General features: G+C 39.9%; 1 protein-coding gene and 1 pseudogene across 1 annotated transcript; both read right to left on the minus strand.

The window, feature by feature from the left end:
• Window positions 1-4,144: 4,144 nt before the first annotated feature.
• LOC122329194 lies at window positions 4,145-8,403 on the minus strand (annotated as a pseudogene).
• Window positions 8,404-11,698: 3,295 nt separating this feature from the next.
• Window positions 11,699-15,474, minus strand: LOC122329292 (transcription factor PU.1). The gene is made up of 6 exons (XM_043225521.1): window positions 15,151-15,474; window positions 14,943-14,963; window positions 14,024-14,174; window positions 13,376-13,518; window positions 13,117-13,261; window positions 11,699-12,425 (listed from the first exon to the last, which is right to left on the minus strand). Exons 2-6 carry the CDS (start codon window positions 14,961-14,963, stop codon window positions 12,118-12,120), a joined length of 768 nt encoding a protein of 255 aa, XP_043081456.1. The 5' UTR covers window positions 15,151-15,474; the 3' UTR covers window positions 11,699-12,117.
• Window positions 15,475-20,817: the final 5,343 nt, after the last annotated feature.

A 20,817-nucleotide genomic window follows, 5' to 3' on the forward strand; every position in this document is an offset into this window, starting at 1 on the left:
TGACGCCATTTTGTTTCCCCTCTATTTTGCTGTGCGGAATAGCAGAATCAGCTTTGTTAAAGCTACAGGAGACAGCTGAGGAAGCCATGTTTTACATCGTATGTTTACTTCAAAAGCGTAGCTTACGCAATGTTGTCTTGTTGGAATGAGCTCAGTTTTTGGCAAAACGGGCGCGAATTCCTGGCGAAGGATCAAGACTTTTTTTCCTTCATGATCCAATGCCAGCCTCGCTAGAATGAGTGAGTAATTTCTTTGGCTTTCAAAATTAGCGCTTCCCTTTTAGCCTGCATCCTGGTTCAACTCCTCACAGTTCCCTAGTCTTTTCCGCATTTGATCGTTTTTCCGACTCAAATAAGCGCCGATGACTTGAGTCTGGTGAACACAGATGCCAAGCTTTAATCTGCTGTTGTCTTTCTGCAACTGCATAGAAATAAGCAGCTCTGAGATCTATATGACTGATTCAGACCGGCGATGCCTTAAAATACTGTGGCGCCAGTTTGAACTCGTTTTGACACTTCGATTTAGAGAATAAAAAATTAAACCAAGTGGCATCACAAACAAATGCTGCACAGGCTTTTCTCGTCTAACTAACTTCACTTGAAATAACTTTTAACCAGCTGGTGTCAAGGTGACTTTAGTGGATGTGTGAATTCGATTCTCCTCAAGTTCACATATGGTGTCCTAGCAGAATAAGAGGTCTTCACATTAAAAATGCCGGAAGATTATTCATTTCCTTTCTTAATTTTAAATAGTGTGTAAGTTAAAACATGGTGTATATCTTAAGCACATAATAAATATTTTTTAAAAAAGTGTTTTAATTGTTTAAAGTAATCTTTACACGTCCACTCTTGTCGAATATGCACCTTTGTAAAATAAAAATGACTTCAGAAGTAAATCTTTAAGTGTGAACTTAATGCAGTGATTTCAGACACTTAATGTTATTTACAATTCAATGAAATTGCATTATAGTTTATATTAATTAAACTTTTGACACACTTAGGTATGACTAAACTACATCTATATGGCCTGGTTTCACAGACGGGGATTAGCCTAAACCAGGATTAGGCCATAGTTCGTATGCTTGTATTTTAAAATATGCTTTAAGATTTCAAATACACTACAAGTATAGCTTCAGTATAATCAAGCACACGTCTTTTTTCAAGTGGATAAATGTACGTGTACGCATTGCAACACTGGCTCAAACTGTTCTGTGCAGTCAAGACTTTATAGTTGTGCTAACCAGCGTCTTTCTCTCCGCAGGAATCCAGCGGTCGGCTTTCTGACTGGTTGACATCTGTTCTGCTGTCCTTGGGGCTGAGGTAGTAGATTGAATAGTTGTGGAGCCCTGCGCTCTCTCATTGAGATAACTATACAATCTACTGTCTTTCCTAAGGCGACAGCCAAAACATCCACAAACAAGTGCCTGCATTCATCCAGTGAGGATGATCGCTCACGTTACAGGGTTGGGATTGACGTGTCATGTTGACTTCATACGTGCACGCAAGCGTGTCAGGCGATGGGATTGCCCTTTGGTGTCTTGACAGGGTGAGGTAGTAGGTTGTATAGTTTGGTGGGAGGATCAAACCCTGTTCAGGTGATAACTATACAGTCTATTGCCTTCCTTGTTGTGCCAGCTGTCTGCCAGCTAGTGGAAAATCCCTGGAGCTTAAATATTGCTTAAACTTTACGGCCTGCTTCACACCGCATGAACTATGAATATAACCACAGCGTGCAAACAGCGTGCTTATTTCAGCATCCATGTTTTCAGGAGGCAACATTTACGCTGTCTGCATACACAGCAACGGATACTGTAAATGCGCAAAATATGGCGAAAATGCCCTACAGACCTATTTATCAACAGTAATTTGCGGCATAGCCTTTTTTGAAGCAGGAAAAGACTGAATCAAGACGAGTTAAGCAGTTTATCCGCACTTAATGCTTTTTGGTTATGTCCTGCATAGATTAATAAATATTTGGTTGTAAAGGTCATGTAATTTACACTATGATTTAAAAGGTTTGGGGACAGTACGTTTTTAAATGAATTTCAGCTAAGATGCATTTTAACAATCCAAACTTACAAATGATTTCTCTAACATAAATGCCGTCCCGTTCTTTTTCTGCTCGTCTGAGAATCCTGAAGCATGTAGAAACTATTGTCTATCAGAAATTGCTAGTAAGTTTCACAGTTAGATACAAAAGAAATCTCACATTCAATTAAACGTACAATTTTGCAGTAGAAATATTATATAATGCGCTCCAATAGTGTCCGTTTGATTCGTAACTTTGCAAAAATCCTTCCTTTTTTACAATCGATAATAAGAAGGAATGTCTTTTGCACAACATATATTAACATGATTTCTGAAGGAACGTGTCACGCTGAAGACTGGGGTGATGATGCTGAGAATCCAGCAGCAGAAGAGCTGCGAGTGTGAAAGCACAACGAGACTCTTACGGCTTTGTGTGTGTGTGTGTGTGTTTGTGAACTCTTTACCTAACAAGCCTGAACAACATCCCCTACCAGCTTAACTTGCTGATCTAGTATTACATATGAAGAGAAAAATCAGATTAAAAGAGATTTGCAGAGCTCAGATTTATGGCTTAATCAATAATTTAGCTTTTCTGTTGGCTCGTGATCAAACAGGATTTTCACACATCATGACAGGAAGTTCAGTTTCAATCAGACAATGCATGTGGCATTTCGATGAATGAAAAATAGTATGCATAATATGGTTTGGTCTATGAATAAAATAGCTTTGTTCAATAATCCTTTGCCTTTTTGATTATATTTTTATTTTTCTAAGAGTTGATTTATAAGAGTTATCATACAGATTATGCAGTATGTATTGATTTGATGCGCAACCTTTATAAAATCATAAAACAAACACTGCACAGCACTTTAGTTCATTGTGCTTTTGAATAAAAGATTTGAGCTTAGAACCATTTATAATTTTATGATGTTTTTACGAGGGAAAATTATATTTGCCAATAAAATATACCTTGTGAGAGACACTTTGATATTTACAGTAAGCCTACCGTATGGAGACAAACTGAAAAAGTTACTGTAATTTTGCTTATAGATGTTACTCAAACACAATATACACATAACACATTTCATACAGCGGTGACATGTCAATATTTTGAAGTTAAAGGAATAGCTGACTCAAAAATGTTATTTCTGTCATCATTTACTCCTTGGCAGAACTATTCCTTTAATTCAAGCAAAACTCTTCACTCTGATAAGGTTAGTCGTATGCTATATTCGATAGCCTGTTTTTAAACATCCATTTAGTTTTTCGACAAAGTTGGTTGCTAACAAATGTTACTGTGCACAAATATTAACAAAACAAAACTTGTCAAGTCGGACTTTGGTCTAAAGCCCTGCGTGTTACAGCCTTTATCTGAACACATGAAGTATGTCAACAAAATGACAGGGATTAGCCACACAATGTTAAAAAGGAATAAAGTGAAACTCTCGCCAATCAAATATCTAAGAATGTTATAATAGCAATTGTGAGTCAACTCAGTCATAATTAGCATTAGCTCTTTTTTATCCTTCCCGTTACAAAAGTAGTCAGCCTCTTTATTTAGTTTTCGAACAAACAAATGAACAATCTGTTAAATGTTTATTAAATAAACAAAAAACCTAATGAAATTCCGACTTCGTTCTTCACCGTGTCGTTGTAAAAGCTTGTGGCGCCCTCTAGTGATCATCCGGCTTTCTAGCTCCTGAAGGCTTTTTCAGTGATATAATTCGATATTGGGAGCCCGTTCTCGTGAAAATGCGTATAAATATTACGCCAAATAAAAACAAAAGACTTGTGTTATTGATGTGCAAAAATGACTTTGACGTGCATATGATACTCACGTGATCGGCGTGATCGGCGTACATATGATACACGTCTGCCGACGACCCTAATCTTACCCACTGAGTAGCATATATACGCCAAAGTAGACATTTACCTCTTATTTTTATTTGGGATTCTATTTAAATGCACTTTCATGAGATGCCTATATCTCCAATATATTGTCACTACTCAGAATTGTATCATAGAGTGAAATTATGAAGAGATTATGGATCTGCCTGAGTCATCTGCCAGTGTTGGAGGGAAATGATGGCCAGTGTTCGGTTCTCCAGGCTGGGATCTCAATGAAGAACTTGAGAAGTCGCCTCGTCTCTCCAGCACAGTGCGTAGCGTCTCCAGATCTCCAGGTAAGCCTCCCTGATTTTCGCGATACGGAAGGCGTAGACCACAGGGTTCACCGCTGAGTTGGCGTGAGAGGAGTATTCCTGCATAAAAAGCGATCTGGGGGGCGCCTCGAGGACCCGTCGAAAGCGAGACGCAATTCATGACGTGCAGAGGCATCCAGCACGCTGCGAACAGCAGGAGAACCAGTGCCAGAGAACACGCCAGCCTCTTCTCCTTGATCAGAAAGGCCCTTAGTTTAGATTCAGCAGGTGTTGAAGTCTGGTCTTCCCCGGAGAGCGTTTGCGCAGGCTGTAGAAGACCAGAGCGTAAAGAAGGGTCATGGCTGCTAATGGGAGCAGGATGCAGCCCAGGTAGTTGAAGTAGACCATATAGGGCAGGAGATGACAGCTAAGAAGGTGCAGTTGATTTGGGAAGAGTTAAGGAGCGAGGTGGACTGGGAATGGCCGTTATGCCAACCGAAGAGAGGGTGAAACCCAGCAGACAAGATATCAACCAACACAGGACCACTGCAATCCAGGAACGCCGCTCAGTGGCGATCTCTTTATACCTGCATTCACAGAGCATGTCGACTGGGCATCAAAAGTTTTAAAATAACACTTCATATAAAATGAATATACTTAAGCGTGAACTGATTATAATTTACATCGAAATGCAAACAGCTCAGCTTTAGAACACTGACACGAGCAACTTAATTGGGACTTCTTTCGATGTAATTTCATAATTTCTTCTTTTGTCTTTTATATGCGATTTAAGGCATACTGCTGAATGAACTGATCAGCATTTGATGAACTAAAATATACTTTGATGCGTTGCTATTTAAGTCACGGATTTGAATATATTTATAATTCCACACTTGTGACCCTGGACCACAAAACCAAACTTAAGTGGCTGGGTCAAAATAATATGCCAAAAATAAACATTATGTTCCATGAAGACGTTTGAAATTATACCGTAATTAATAAAACCTATTTTTTGATTATTAATATGCATGAGAACTAATAAGGACACATTTAAAGGTGACTTTCTACATATTTAGAATTTTTTCCCAAATAGTTGCATCTCAGTCAAATATTGTCCAGTCCTAACAAAACACACATCTATAGAAAACCTATTTATTTAGATTTTGGAAGATGTATAAATCTCTCTTTTTTTAAAAGAAAACTGACACTTATGACACTTTTGTGGTCCAGGGTCACATTTGTTCAGAGTTTAGCCCATTTAAAATAGTTTAACTTGTAATATAACATCTAAAAATACACTATAGTTAAAATCAAGTGCTTTGGTAAGTAGCCTCCTTTTTTAAAACAGTAATTAAAAACACTCATGGACAGCTGAGTGGAGGAAGTGAAAGAAAAAATAAAAACCCTGCGAAAGTCACGATTCGTCGACCAATCCCGGTTCTGCAGTTTGTTTAGCTCCACCCATTTGGTGCCTGTAAGATTATAATGATTTTGGGAAACGCAGCCCAGGCCTGTTACCTGATCCTTTGCTTTGTTTGTCAGTTATTATGTGTTTCTCATTGAGCTCTGGACGTGGGAAAAGCATCTGTTACACGTCGGTTGGGAATACAGTCAACAAGTGGCATATTGTTTAGATAAATGCAGTAAGTGTGAGAACATCATTCACGGAGCCTAAAATAACTCTAAAAGATCGCTGTGTCAGAAACATCTGAGGAACGGAGAATTCAAAACCTTCCTGTTAGAAAGGATCGATGATTAAAATGATTTCAGTCAGAAACATCTGCAGACAGGAAGGGCATGGACGTTTTATCATGAAATTATATCGCTGTGGTGTAATTTTGTGACCATGACAAACATTTTAGGGACGATTTTTATTATTGTGATCAGATACCTTGGGACTGAGAACAGTTTGTCTTATTTAATGGCTGTACATGTGACCCTGGACCACAAAACCAGTCATAAGTATCATAATTATTTGTAGCAACAGCCGACAATATATGGGTTAAAATTATATTTTTCTTTTATGCCAAAAATCATTAGGATATTAAGTAAAGATTATGTTCCATGAAGATATTTTGTACATTTCTTACCATAAATATATCAAAACGTACTTACTGATTAGTAAAATGCTTTGCTCATTTCTCAATATTTATTAATTTTTCAGATTGTAAAATAGCTGTGTCTCAACCAAATACTGTCCTGTTCTAACAAACCTGATTTATTCAGCTGATGTATAAGTCCCAATTTCAGAAAGTTGGCCTCTTTTGTGCAAGGCCATACAAGCTGTGATTTGAAAAGATATTGGTTTTCTGTGACTTAATGTTAGGACTTTCTGTTATAATGTTAGCTAAAACAATTTTCAATCCAAAATTGCAAGTAAATTGCTAGTAATTGCTACCAAAAGTCTTCTGAAGAGACAATAATATTCTTTTTTTTATATGTATATATTTCGTAAGCTCTGACCTGAGAGGTATTGAGACGCGCAGGTATCGGTCCACAGCGATCGCCAGGAGGGACAGCACAGACGCTTGGGTCAGCACCAGCAGCACACAGCTGACCGCCAGACAGGCCTGGAACGGGATCTCCAGCCAGCCGTCCACCAGCACAGCCAGGGCACTGCCACCGCCCCACCAGGAAATCAGCCACGCCAGAGACGCCACGAAGCAGAAGGTGGGCTGACGCAAGGTGCGCCTCAAACACACGGCCCAAACCACCAGCACGTTCCCCAGGCAGCAGGCCGCGGGAGATGACCAGCTCCAGAGAGGTGTAGATCAGCCAGGCCATGAGGACGAACCGACACCAGCAAACAGAGCCCAGCCTGAGTCGAGTGTGAAGAAGCCTGTGACCATCTGGTCTGCACGCACACACACACACACACACACACACACACACACCCCTGATCTTCAGTGTGCATCTCTGGGGGTCTCATTTCCACTCATAAGCCTTCTGAATAGACAATATTATTCACGGTCACATCTGTATTTCATCAACTAACTCCATTTGCAGGCGGACGGAATAATGATGTTAAATTCCAAGTCGCAATCAAAATGATGGGAAGCTGGCTGCTCGTGTTAGTTCTAGCTCAACCTCACAGGTGCTTGAGCGCCGTCTTCAGCTGCTACTATACTAAGCGTGCTGCGCCTACTATTGGTTTTTCTTTAAATGGAATATATAATGCATTGTGCAATAATAATAGAACGGCATTCTACACATGACCTCCTCACGTGCATGTACTGTATATATACATATATACTCACTGTGGCAAAAAAAGAAGAAGTTAAGGGATCTATAAACTTCAGCCACATGTTCTACGCAAACTCTGCAGTTCAAAAACCCTGCCGAGGACAGATGATTGACTTGTGTTTGATTTCCCTTTTTTTGCGTGATATGTGTGGTTTGGTTCATAGTGCCAGCTCAGCAGCCCAATCACGATCGGGAAGAAAATGTGCTGAGTTTAGAGGAGATGGTTTCCAAGACATAGCGCACAAATTGTTGTTATTGGCAGTTATCAATAAGTACATACATAAATATATACACAACATGTTCACAGAGACCATATGAGTCCAGTAATCACCAAAACCTCTGTCATATTGTAGTTATCATATATATGTAGTGCGCCAGCAGCAAGTGGGCTTTAATAAAAAGAACTGTAGTTGACAGCTAATAAAAATGTATGTGATTACTGTTAGAGAGAATATTTATGTTATATGTTATGTTATACTGGAGAATCAATTTTCAGCTCTTTGGCAAGAAAAGTGAAAAGAGAGACACGCGCAAAACCTGTTTTTCTTCCTCTTGTTGTCTCTTCTCCATTCGTGTACCTCACCCGGTCTTCCTCCATCTTCCTCCATCTGCTGGTCAGTGTTCATAAACGCATCGTGTTCATTTTAAGAAACGAAGGGTTTGTGTACCTGCTGCGGACAACAGGGGGCAGTGTTGTGTCTGTGCATTCATCAGCCACAGGCAAATAAATAAAACATTTATTTATTCAACTATGCTTCATTGATTCATGTACAGTTTTTGTTAGTAAGATGTAGTTTTTTGATGTTTTATTTTCTGTCGATCGTTTCCAAAACAATGAACGATGATGTATAAACGGGCACACTTTCCAAGGAATATGCAGAATAACATTAAAGAAATAATCAATTTAACTTCCACATGTTAATTTTCAACTCTGACCAAAGATCATGTTCAGTACTTCAATATGATTGCAAAACTTATTTTGATTTTACACAACAGTCCTGTAAACTGTAACTTGTGCATCACACTGATGTGCGTTTACAACTGTTTTCTAAAATATAATAACTATATATAAATATCTTGTGTGGTTTTAACAGCAAAGTGAAAATGAAAGTGAAAGTGAAGTGACTTGTGGCCAGGTGTGGTGCTCCTACTTGAAATTTGTGCTCTGCATTTAAGCCATGTGAACACGCACACACACACACACACACACACACACACACACACACACACACACACACACACACACACACACACATATACACACACACTCACATATACACACACACACACACTCACATATACACACACACACACACACACACACACACACACACACACACGGATCAGCGTGCAGCCAGTGGAGCAGATGGGGGTCCGGGGCCTCGCTCAAGGGTCTCTCCTCGGTGGTGAGAGCTCTAGTTCTTCCCCTGACGTGTGTGACTCAAACACCATCTCTCCCTCTTTTCCTCAATCATTAACAGTTCTGTTGTAGTGGCGGTTTTCCAGAGTACACACATATTTGCATATTTGACCGTATGTGTGTGAATATGCAGGCGGGGGGCTTGTGGTAAACTGCCATCAGATGGAGGCCGGGGCTTTGTCAGTGATGTTGTGATCTGTGTTTGAGCTTCACTTGATAGGCCTTATCAGTATGAGAATGCAGCAGACTGTTTCAAATACGATGCAAAACCAAACCCCTTAGTTTACATGTGGCTGCACGGTCAACCACGTTCATTCTGTTGATGCCATTCAAATGTTATCATTCACTGTCGCCATGACAAACTAAAGTACAGTTTTATTTTTGAATATATACCATGATAACGTGGTATGTATTCATGTTGTTTGGGTATGATGTATTGTTTTAAATACTTTCATAGAACAATATGGCTCATAAGCACATAAATTCAATGTGATACAAACAATGCAAACCAATCAGATATCACTTGAATAGTTATGAATAGTTATGAATAATCATTCACAGGGGCATAATTTCAGAAGTGAGGGGGACAGAACTGTAATGATATATGTAGTGATATACATTACGAATCACTTTGCATTTTTGTATTTATTTTTGGTCCAAAATACAGTTTTACTCTGTAAAAACAACTGCCTTCTATTTGAACGTGATCAAGAAACCTTTTTAATTATTATTGTTAATATTTATTGATTTGATGAATAGAAAGATCCAAAAGCATTTAAAATATGAATATTATCTCTATTTCAGATAAACGCTGTTCTCCTGAACTCTCCATTCATCAATGAAACCTGAAAAAATTAAGTTCAGCTGTTTTCAACATCATAGTAATAATAATAATAATAATATGTAATATGTTTGAGAATGTCATAATGGGACTAGAGTAAGAATGCTAAAATAAAATTGCCTTGAAATCACAATAAATTACATTTTAAAATATATTAAAATAGGAAACATAGTGAATATATTTACAAAACTTACAAAACATTTTTTGTAGGCCTACTTTAGGTCAAATAAATGCAGGCTAGAAGAGCAGAAGAGACTTTTTTAAAAAAATATATTAAAAAACGTACTGTTCACTCACTTTTTACTAGTATTTACTAGTAGTGTTTTTTGAAACTATACTGATTTGATACAATCTATAATAAATTTTTTTTATCACATAATAATAAAGCATACTGTAATAAATGCTACGTCAATAATCTTGTCGCAATCGTGCTGTGTGTTTAACGCCTTCATGTTTCCAAACATTTGTGTTTTTCTGTGAAAACTGTTTTCCTGCAGCAATAGTTGGCCGCTTTTGCCCATATTAGGAATTTCCTGATAGGATGTTGGAGATGCTCCGAGTATGAATGAAACACACACTGCATCTCACCTAGAAAACATCCCGATTAAACATCAGGCACGGACTACCCTCTCTCTTTGAATATAAAGTTATATATATTCACACCAGTTCTTGAAAACGGGGAAAGATTTACGTGGTGTTAGTCCTGTAGCAGATCCAGACAGGCGGTGCTGGGGGAGGTGGAGGGTCTCAGAGCAAACTTGATAGCAAACACTGAACCAATGTCCGGCTGCAGGAGGCTTGTGTCAGGTGGTAAATGATGTGATCGCTAGCAGAATAGAAAGCACCTAGCAACTAGAGTTTCAAAACCAAACCAGTCATTTAAAGTAATAGATTTGACTTGAATACAATTATTTACTCAAACACGCTTTTTACTGTGTAGATTAAACTGGCGGGTTTCTTGTTATTGTCAAAAATACAGCTTTGCACGTTAAAATTAATTTATTCAGGCACATCAGACGTCAACATTTTCATGTTGTTACAAAGTCATTGAAATGGGCACAAAAATGGGCAAATATTTTATCAAAACGGATTCATACCTACATATAACGTAGTGTAATGTTTAACAATCCTCAGATTTATATAATTCAAAGATCACCATCAGCTTCTCAGAATGTCATGCTATTCCGTGTCATTATACACACAATACCCACTTTTAATGGATAGAGGTCTAACGATTTGCGTATCGTCCGATTCGTGGTCATTTTTTCTCAAGTCAAAGTGCTCGTCCTTATCCCCTTGTTAGTGCAGACTTGAGTGAGCAGAGCACGTGCGTGTCGTTATGTAGTCAAAGGGAGCGACGTCATTTCCTCATTATCTTCAGCTGGGATGTTGCCATGACGACGAACGCGGCACGGTTTGCGTCAGCAGATGTCGCTGTTTTTAATGTCACGCGTCTTTTTTATTGGTCGTTAGCTTAACGAATTTCAAATAAACATACATCTTATATTTTAGATGCTTTTAAAATCTGCTAATATATAAAAACTAATACGTACAAAGCAGTCAATGTTTACACGTTTTGTTTTATTTTTAAATGTTGAATTTAAAACGCGTAATTATACTCGCATCTCAGTATTATTTTATGACATTCACGTGTAAGTGAATGTTCAAGAAGGTCAGCAAGTACGAAATTTAACCCAATAATATAAAAAAAGTAAAAAAAAAAAAAAAAACTGCATTCAGGGACACTCTTTCTTGTTTTGCTTTAACAGGTCTTCACTGAAACGAATGATTGCATGAAGACTAAAAACGTAAAAATATGATAACTAGCATCTGGTTATGATCTCTGTTTCTCACGCTAACTTCCTATTTTCCGAAAATTAACAAAAACATTAACATTAACGCGTTTCATAAAATACAACTACTGGCCAGATTTCCGTAAAGTAAACTAATGCGTTAAAATGCCAAAAGCTGCAGTAATTTCCTCAACTTTCTGGCGAGTGTGTTTGAGAAGAAGCACCAAGCATCGGCCGATGGATGACACGCTTTAACTTCCGCCTTGTTCAGCTCCTACGGAAGCCCGCGGGAGCGTCGCACCTCAATTTGTAAACGACTCTGAAAATAATGAGGAAATAACATCGCTCCCTTTGACGAGTGAGGTCCAAACGACTACATAATGACACGCACGTGCTCTGTCCACTCCAAAGTCCTCACTAACAAGGGGACAACGAAGGTCACTCTGATCATTTAAAAAGACCGGAAAAATGATACGCGGATCATTACACCCCTATCAATTGAGCCTCAATTAAGCCAAATAATATTAGAAAAAAAGTGTTTCATGCCCACATTACATTATGAACAAAAGGCAAAACCATTTTCTGTAAAATACTCAGTATTTGTTTACACTTTCCCAGTTAGGAGAAATTCTTGGTGTGCGTGCCACATCAACTACCCGTGAATCTTGTTGTTTTGAAGGCCTCTCAGTGTTCTCTCGGTGAACTGATAGGTGAGTTTACGCTTCACTTTGCAGATCTCCCCTGTTCGCGAATAATTTCGCAGGGCGCGCGCCATTTTCTGGTACGTCATAGTTTTTCGGTTGCCCTTGCGTCGGCCCCACATCTCGGCCAGCTTCTCCTTGTTCTGGGACGAGAACTGGAACGTCCCGTTGTTGGACTGAACCCACCAAATGCAGCTCCGCATGTCTGGTGTCTGCAGCATCTCGTACAAGAACTGAAACAGACGCTCTTTCCTTTTACCTGAGAAACGACATTGGAAATGTCAAATGTATTTTAGTGACAACTGAATATTTGTCTATCTTTTCTATCTGTCCATTGATCTCTGCACAATGAAAGCCATCTGTTATCAAAACCTATTACGGCCTTTCAAACGCCAGATTAAAAATGAGCTTATATAATAAATTATAAACTGGATGTAGTTTAATCAGTTGAACCAGATGCGATTCACTTGACTGTAAGGGAATAAAACTACAAGTTGGGTGACATGTTGGAAACATAAGCAATACAACATTTGGTACTAAATAAATGTACCCAAAATCTGACACAATGATAATCTGTGGCTATTTGCATAACTGGTCCTAGTTGTTGTTTCTTTTTTTGACTTTTAAATCTCTAAAGTAGAACCGATTACCTCTTACCAGTTTTAAGACTAGTCAAAGATCTTTACGCAACTGTCTACTTATTGTGCTGTATGTTTTTAACTCAACTGGTGTTGTTTTGGACCCCACCGACTTTGAATGAATTAACAAAAGTAGTTCAAACATTCCCCTAAATATCCTTTTTGTGCTCCACAACACACACAAAGTCACCCAGGTATGAAACGGCATGAAGTTGAGTAAACAAAGACAACTAATTAAAACTCCAAATAAACCAATTCGCTAATATGGAATGACCTTTCTGTTGATATGATAGCCTGGCACGTTAGTCTTACCTGAAAGCGGTGCTAGGGTCAGGGAGTCATACGCAATCTGACCCTTCATGTCAGAGGTCGGAGACGGTGGGAATTCTTGGCAACCAGAACTGGTGGACAGCGAATCTGAATCGCTGTACTGGTTTCTGTCATACTGGAAGTGTCCCTAAAGATAGATTGACGATTATTAATTACAACCATGAACTGTTCATTCCTCGCTTACAAAGCCGCATGCAGTACTGTGAGACTGTATGAGTACTGTATGTCTGGTGAGACGTACCCACTCGTTGAGACTGGACTGACAGACCCACGTCTGCTGCTGCTGCGGAGCAGGAGGATGTTGTTGTTGTTCGTGCGTCTCATCTGTTCCTGCTACTCCGCCGTAATGCCATTCGTATGTATAATGTCCAGGCCAGCTGTTCTCTATGGAAACAGTTCATTCGTTATCACCAGCACATACGCTGCTCGCTAGAATCAACAACACATGCGTGCTCTAAGAAGATGTTTATGATCATATATGTAGTTTAATTCACTTTTCTTGCTTTTCACTTTCAAAACATTGCTATTTGTTTTGCGCATCTGACCAGCCTGCCATAGCAACAACTCAACCAATAGCGTGAGTTTGGGGGCGGGGCTATCATCTTGACCGACCAATGGCAGTTGCGGAGAAGGTAAATCTGTTTAAACACTGCGTGACTGTGTTCGTGAGCTCATTCATCACAAATTTACGATTTTTTTTTGGTCCAGTTTCTACTCATTAAAACTTTTATCACCCATGACATGGATTTTTACAGAAGCGAAGCTTTGTCAAAGGGGAAATTACTGATCTTACAAAACCAAAAACCCACTTCTGTTCAATTAACAAAAGGAGAAGTGACCTTTCCCTCAGCGGCCTGTTCCAGTGTTTGGCTGACTGTCAGTCTCTCACCTGCCATGCTGTGCTCCTCTTGATTTCTCCTCTGCACACCTGGTGCTGACATCACGTCCACCGAGTGCTCCTGCAGGTACTCCTCTATCATGTCGAGGTCCAGGTTTCCAGACGTCGGCTCTCTAGGGCCCAGATCTTGGAAGTATTGTATCTGTAGGTGAGTCAATGCATGTTAGCAAACACTGAATCAATGCGGTACAGACACTGCACAAAGTACAAGACACAAGCAGTTTCTTTCCTTCTCCTAAATTCATTATGAACTAAATATTACATGTTACTTAGAAAAGATTGTGTAACGACCCATGGATAACAACTGTTTAACGGGAATACTGAAAGGAAGCTGCAACAATTTGCCTGACTAGTGCATTCTTCCTGCCCTCAGTAAAATTTGTTTTTTATTTGCACCAAAATAAATATTTGCATTGTGAGCGTGTGATATTGATATTTGGCCTCTGTTTTGATAGTATTGTGTATAATGCATACACATTATTTGATAGGAACAATTCATCGCTTAATGTCTGAATATCATTGCATTAAACGACAAAATGTCTAAGCATCAGGTATCATTTATTTTATTTTAATTTCATGCTTTCATACTAAATGTTCTTCAAGAGTTAATTTTTGTACTACTTTACATTAATGCTAAAACTTTAATGCAATAATTCAAATCTGCATATTTGTTGATCACGTATGGACATAATAACTATTCCATCTCTTTATTAAGGTAATATAATTTCCAGTACACTTAGGATAAAAATCTACTACTACTAATCTACTAATATGATTGGCTAAGAGTATATATATATATTTTACTTAAATATATCACAAAGCTGTTTTTTATAGATATAATAAATCACCTGCCAGCCTTTCATGCACTTCCCCAATGCTTTTGCAGTATAAATAAATAAATAATACTCACGTTTTCAAGAGTTGCCAACATCTGAAAACAGAAAAAAGTCAAATGAGTCCAAACAGGTTAATGTGACTCTGCATGACTGAACAGAACCGAACGCAATGCAAAGTTTTTCTGAAACGCACTTCACAGTTAAGAGAAACAGACAGAAACTATAAAGCGCTAAAAACGCCGACATATGAACAACATCGTAGACGTGTGGATGTTCAGTTACCTCAGTGCGCTTCCAGTGAATAAGACGACTTGGTGTATGACGACAGACAAGCGGAAAAGACTGTGACTGGAAGAGAGGGTGGAGCCGTACATCACCTGTGAAGTGCACCTGTTGTCTGATCTGATGCTTTTATATTCTCCAAATGTCTCTCTGTCTCTGCTTTTGCCCGCCTCCTCCTGGAATACTCATAACGTTGAGCCAGCCTTCCATCAACCGAATGCAAATCTCTATTAATCAAACATTGATCTGGGTTTAACGGTATGGGCGAGTCTTGTGATTACTCTCCTTTCCTCTGTCTGTGTCAAAGCCTTCTGGGCATGCGGTCTGCTCTGTTACTTTGTGTCCTAAGAACTGGCTCGTAACTGGCGCGAGTGAATATTGAGGTAATTTATGTATTACACAGATCCACAACCCCAAATCTGAAACAAAAGATTAACTATTGAAAACTACTACTATGTGTTATCCTCTGTTCATTTAATGTTAATTTGTATACAAATAAAATGAGATGAACAGCTTTGTTGATGCATATATGAATCATCGTCTTTCTGTTATGTAGTCAATAAAGCTGTACGACCAGTATCTTGAAATTTAATTAAAACAGAAACAAGATTCTAATGGTTTATTACTGCCATATCATCAAGTCTGTACTAGTTTGTACTATATAAGGTCTTTAATATGTATAATACACGCTACCTAAGGTTATTAAGGCTTTTGAATATAAGTCTGTTGATTTGTATTATGATTTTATTTTATGTAATAACAAATCAGGTGCATAAAGATTCTGCTGTACTTGTACAGTAAATAGAGTTCAACAGAGAAGTGTTTGGCTTGAATTTTGAAGATTTCGAATATAGTGCATGTGTTTATGAAGCAACGCGAGTCCGCTATCAGATCCTGATCTGATTCCCCTTTCTCTTTCTTAAAAGTCCTTTCTATATATACTTTACAGTGCTTTGAAAGAACTGAACCTGAAAGCGAAAAAGACTTACATGGTGCACTTTTTTTTTTTTTAAATAAAATGTTTTATTCTGTGTTACTATTAAAAATCCCATCCTTTAATTCAATCTCACGATAACGTCCTTTCGACAGTAAGACGATGTTCTTTGGCAACACGTCACCTGATGAAACATGAAAAACAGCATGCTGAGCACATGAGGCGGTCAGATAGTGAAGTAACACTCCGGCGACACGAAGTGTGTTACTGCATTGGGTAGAAACGGGGAAGTACCTCTCCAAAACATAGCATAGCAGGAATGTACAGCTTAGAGGAACAGAAGAGGATTGGAAAGTGAAATGAGGAAGAGCTTTAGGCCTTTAGAAAACTCACACTTACAAACCACTTTCTGGTAAACCCTGATTCACTTTTATCGGACGCATTTCCCCCCTGATCTCGAGACATGGCCCGAGTCCCTCATTACTGTTTCCAAAAGCGATTCACCAAACCCTTTGCAAACAACATTATCAAGCTGTATGATTTAAAAGCGCGTCTTAGTGCAGAAGATAAATTAAAAAGCCTGTAAAACCTGACAGTCAATTGGTTGGTTCAACCTTTAATTTAGCAATGTGGTAATAAATGTCAAAAAGAAAACAATTTCAAGGCCACAGTGGATTTAGAGTCCAGGAGCAGCTGAAGGACTACATGAATATATGAGATTTATTGCAAATAGAAGTCAATAACAGAACATAATCACGTGGATATATCGCAATGAAAAAAGGCGCCATCAAGGTTTTAAATTAAATTTGAACGGTAAGTAAGAAAAGATATCGTCATAACTGAATGAAGTAAAATTCATTTCTATGGAATGTAGCTTTAAAAACAGTTTTATCCAAAGTATTCATTTATATATATATATTAAAATCCCTTTTATGGGTCCTGGGTGTTACAAATAAAAACATAATTATGTATCACATTAATTTTAATATCTGATCACCACAAACCAAGTCGGACCTATTTAAGGATTGAAACAATTTTTTATTCTATGGACAAAAACAAACAAAATACCTTTTCAGATGAAAAGAATGATGTGAAGGTATGAACAACGTAAACAAATCAGGAAGTACAGATCAGCGTATGATTGTCTTTTACACAAGTACACTACAGTCACTTTTTAAAAAGGAAGAAAAAGAAACACTATGTAGGTGTCTGCCTATTTGAAAATGCATCTTGTTCTGTCAGTTTTGGCCTTCCGTCCATATTAAGAGGAATTAATGAGGTTTTGCGCATACACAGTTAGGTGAATTTAATCTGACTTCTCAATGTGAATGACAAATTTCTGGTTTTAAAGTGAAAACTTACGCACTTCACACACTTTCATTTGTCCTTACATTAAACAATAGATCATCATGCGAGAAGGCATACATCTAAACAAATATTCCCTGTGCACAGACACACACAAAGGTCACATGATAGGTTCAACGGATTTTCTGTGCTGGGTTTTATGAAAATCACAGACGATACACTGACAAGGTCTTGAACTGTTCTTCGTGAGAAGTGATTAGTAATGAAATCGCAGGCTTCAGCGACAGCTGGGAAAACACATCTGGCTCTCTGGCTTTGCCTTGTCAGATAAAAGTCCACCATCTGGAACATGGCGGTTTTTATGAACTAACTCGCCGCTCAGTTCAGCCTAACCTCCACCGAATTATCAAACTGTCCCGAGCGACTGTTTACTCAGCAAACAGCCATCTGAAATCCCTTTACAACACTCGACCTGTGAGAATCCCGTAACAATTCACTCGCTTGTGGACGTATTTGCTCTGAATCGGTTTCTGTGTACGGCACATACGCAGAGCCGTAATCGTACCTGACTGAATGTGAACCCCAAATAGGAATTTACTGTGTGAATTTCCAGATTGTTTCGTTTTCATTTTGGCTATCCGGAGTGACATCGATCGTGGCCGACTTGAAGACTCCGACGCAGCAGCTCCTGTCAGAAGCATAGCCTCTGGTCATAAGCAATGCCTGGATTGCATCATTTACACTTAATTGTTTGCCTAGGTTTTGGCTTTGTTTTGACTCTTGGTAACCGCTGAGGTGTGAAACTGGATTTTTGGAATGTCGGTGTGTTGAATTGGATAACCCCTTCTTAAAGACGAGCCAAGAAAAATGAGACGTAAACAATAATAACAACAATCACACAACTGGTCCTACGAGGGAGAGCTGTAAACCAGAAGAGCTCGTTTGGAAAACCCCTGGCTCACACAATATCTGGCAGTTGTGTTTTCTTGCACCTGCTACTGATTAGTGATGTTAAGATACAAAAAAAAGAGAGATAGCTGCAGGTGTAGTTTTCAGAAACACGAGAGAGCAGATTCTTATCACGTTAATATTTTATTTGACTTTATTTGTACTACATGCATAATTAATAAAGCCAATGGGGCAGACTTCATATTGATAATAGTTAACAACAAGCAGGCTCCCGGGTAAACGGGTAACGTTCTCAGATCTCTGACCACGTTAATAGAGCCTTCATTGTGAACGCAATGTTGTTCGGTGTCTCAAAATAACACAAAAAGGTTTTGGGAAATATATTTCAGTTGGACTTGTCAATGATTTTTTTAAACATCAAACAATACACTCCCAACCCAACTTTGGGTCAAATATGGACTAACCCAACTTTTGGGTTACAATTACATTTTTTCTGGGTTTAATGCACCTGGATTGAGGGGTTTTCTGCCACTTTTTTTTGCAAAGCTCAGTCTGGTTGGACAGTCATTTTCAGGTTTCTCCAGAGATGTTCACTGAGACATTCACAGAGTTGTCCCTAAGTCATGTTGGCAGGTGAATCTTCAGCCCAGTATGAGGTCCTAGCACCGTGGAACAGGTTTTCACTGAGAATATCTCTGTACTTTCCTCCATTCAGCTTCCCTTAACCCTGACCATTCTTCCAATCCCTGCCACTGAAAAACAGCCTCACAGAATGAGGCAGCACACTTTGACTTTGACTGAGGTGAGGAGTTTGGCCACACCGCAGATTACTGGAGTGTTGGAGATGTTTGTCCTTCTGTTGTATGCTCATGGAGCTCATCTACAGTGACCATCAGCTTCTTGGTCATCATCTAGACTAGGCCCTTCTCCATTAATTGCTCATTTTGGCTGAACGACCAGCTCTCAGAAGAGTCCTAAATGAGCCAAACTTCTTCCATTTAGTAATTAAGTCAGAGTGCTTGTGGGTAGCTTCAATAAACCTGTGCCTTTGATACAGCTCCTTTGACCTCATGGCTTGGTTTTTTAAAGCTCCTCTTTGTCTCCCACCACGAGGATAATCACATTTATATATACCCTATAATATGTTGAGTTCATATTGTGAGGCAATTATATTGTGCACTTGTGTTTTACGAGATATATACATATATATATTGTGACGGGCGTCCCGAGCTACCATCAGCGTTGCCCTGGGAATAAACCACCATCACCTGGGAAAGCCACTAATCACCGGACTCGCCGCACCTGGAGCTCGCTTGCGGTGGCCAGATAAGCCACGCCAGGCTCGCACTCCAGTGAGCTACGACACTCCTACATGCTGTCTCTGACTGTTATCTCTTTTGTATCTTCTAGAAGCCAGTCCTTGAACCGCGACACGGAGCTAATTCCCCCAAGAATCACCGTTGCCGTACTCACCGACTGCACCCAGAGCACCGAGCACCCAGAAGATAACGCCACTGACAGCGGTTGTGCACCGCTCACCATTCACCTATCACCTATATATTGTTAAATAAACGCGCCCGAGGTTCAAACGCCTCTGTTTGTGCTGTGCTTCATCCGCCCCGTGACAAGTGGTGGAGAATGCGGCCATGTTGAAGCACTCACAAACACGCGAAACAAAGAGAAGAAAACGAAACATTACGCCGCGGACGCCATTTTGTTTAAAGGGCACCTACCCGACTCATCTTTTTTTCTTCTCTTTGTCCCCCTCCAGCTAAGCGCCGCGACCCGCCAGGAGATGGAGGAGCTGCTACAGCAACTCACAGAGGTGTCCCTTCGACAGCAGCAGATCGTAGAACACCTGGCGAACCGACAAGGGCAGCTCGAGCAGGAGCTCGCTGCCCAGGGTGCCGCCGCTCGACCGCGCCCCGCCGTGCCCGATCCCCGCATTCAAGCAGCGCAACTCCTTCCAAAAATGACCAGCACATGACGGAGGCCCAGAGAGCTCAGCAACGCCACTACAACCGCCCCGCCCAGCCGCGAGAATTCCAAGTCGGCGACCGGGTCATGGTTCTGGTCCCCACCCAGGCCTGCAAGTTTCTGGCCACGTGGCAGGGACCGTACACCGTGCTGGAACGCGGCTGGGCCCAGTAAACTATAAAAGTCAGGCAACCCGACCGACGCCGACCTGAGCAGATCTACCATGTCAATTTGCTGAAGAAATGGGTGGGGACCAGGGAGAACCTAGCGGCCCTCACCACCCAGGAAGCCCGGTCGCCGATACATGAACGCCATGCTGTCTCCGCCCAGAAGTCAGACATCAAACATCTGGTCGGTCAGTTCTCGGATGTGTTCTCGCCATCGCCCGGGCAGACCCACATCCTACAGCACGACATCAAAACTCCTCCCGGCATCATAGTAAAACAGCGGCCCTACCGTATCCCTGAGGCTCGTCGGGCGGGCTAGAGGAGGAAATCCAACAAATGCTGAAGTTGGGGTAATTGAGCCATCTACCAGCCCGT

The sequence above is a fragment of the Puntigrus tetrazona genome, chromosome 23 (genome assembly GCF_018831695.1).
Source record: "Puntigrus tetrazona isolate hp1 chromosome 23, ASM1883169v1, whole genome shotgun sequence".
NCBI classification, from domain to species: Eukaryota; Metazoa; Chordata; class Actinopteri; order Cypriniformes; family Cyprinidae; genus Puntigrus; species Puntigrus tetrazona.

Bases quoted from the DNA above. Each gene is read 5' to 3' on its own strand.
- LOC122329292 (XM_043225521.1), bottom strand. From the start codon at position 14,963: ATGTTGGCAACTCTTGAAAAC. The intron at 13,519-14,023 runs GTGAGAGACTGA...CTGTTTCCATAG, and splicing joins AGAGGAGCACAGCATGGCAG to AGAACAGCTGGCCTGGACAT. The intron at 13,262-13,375 runs GTACGTCTCACC...ATCTATCTTTAG, and splicing joins AGTCCAGTCTCAACGAGTGG to GGACACTTCCAGTATGACAG.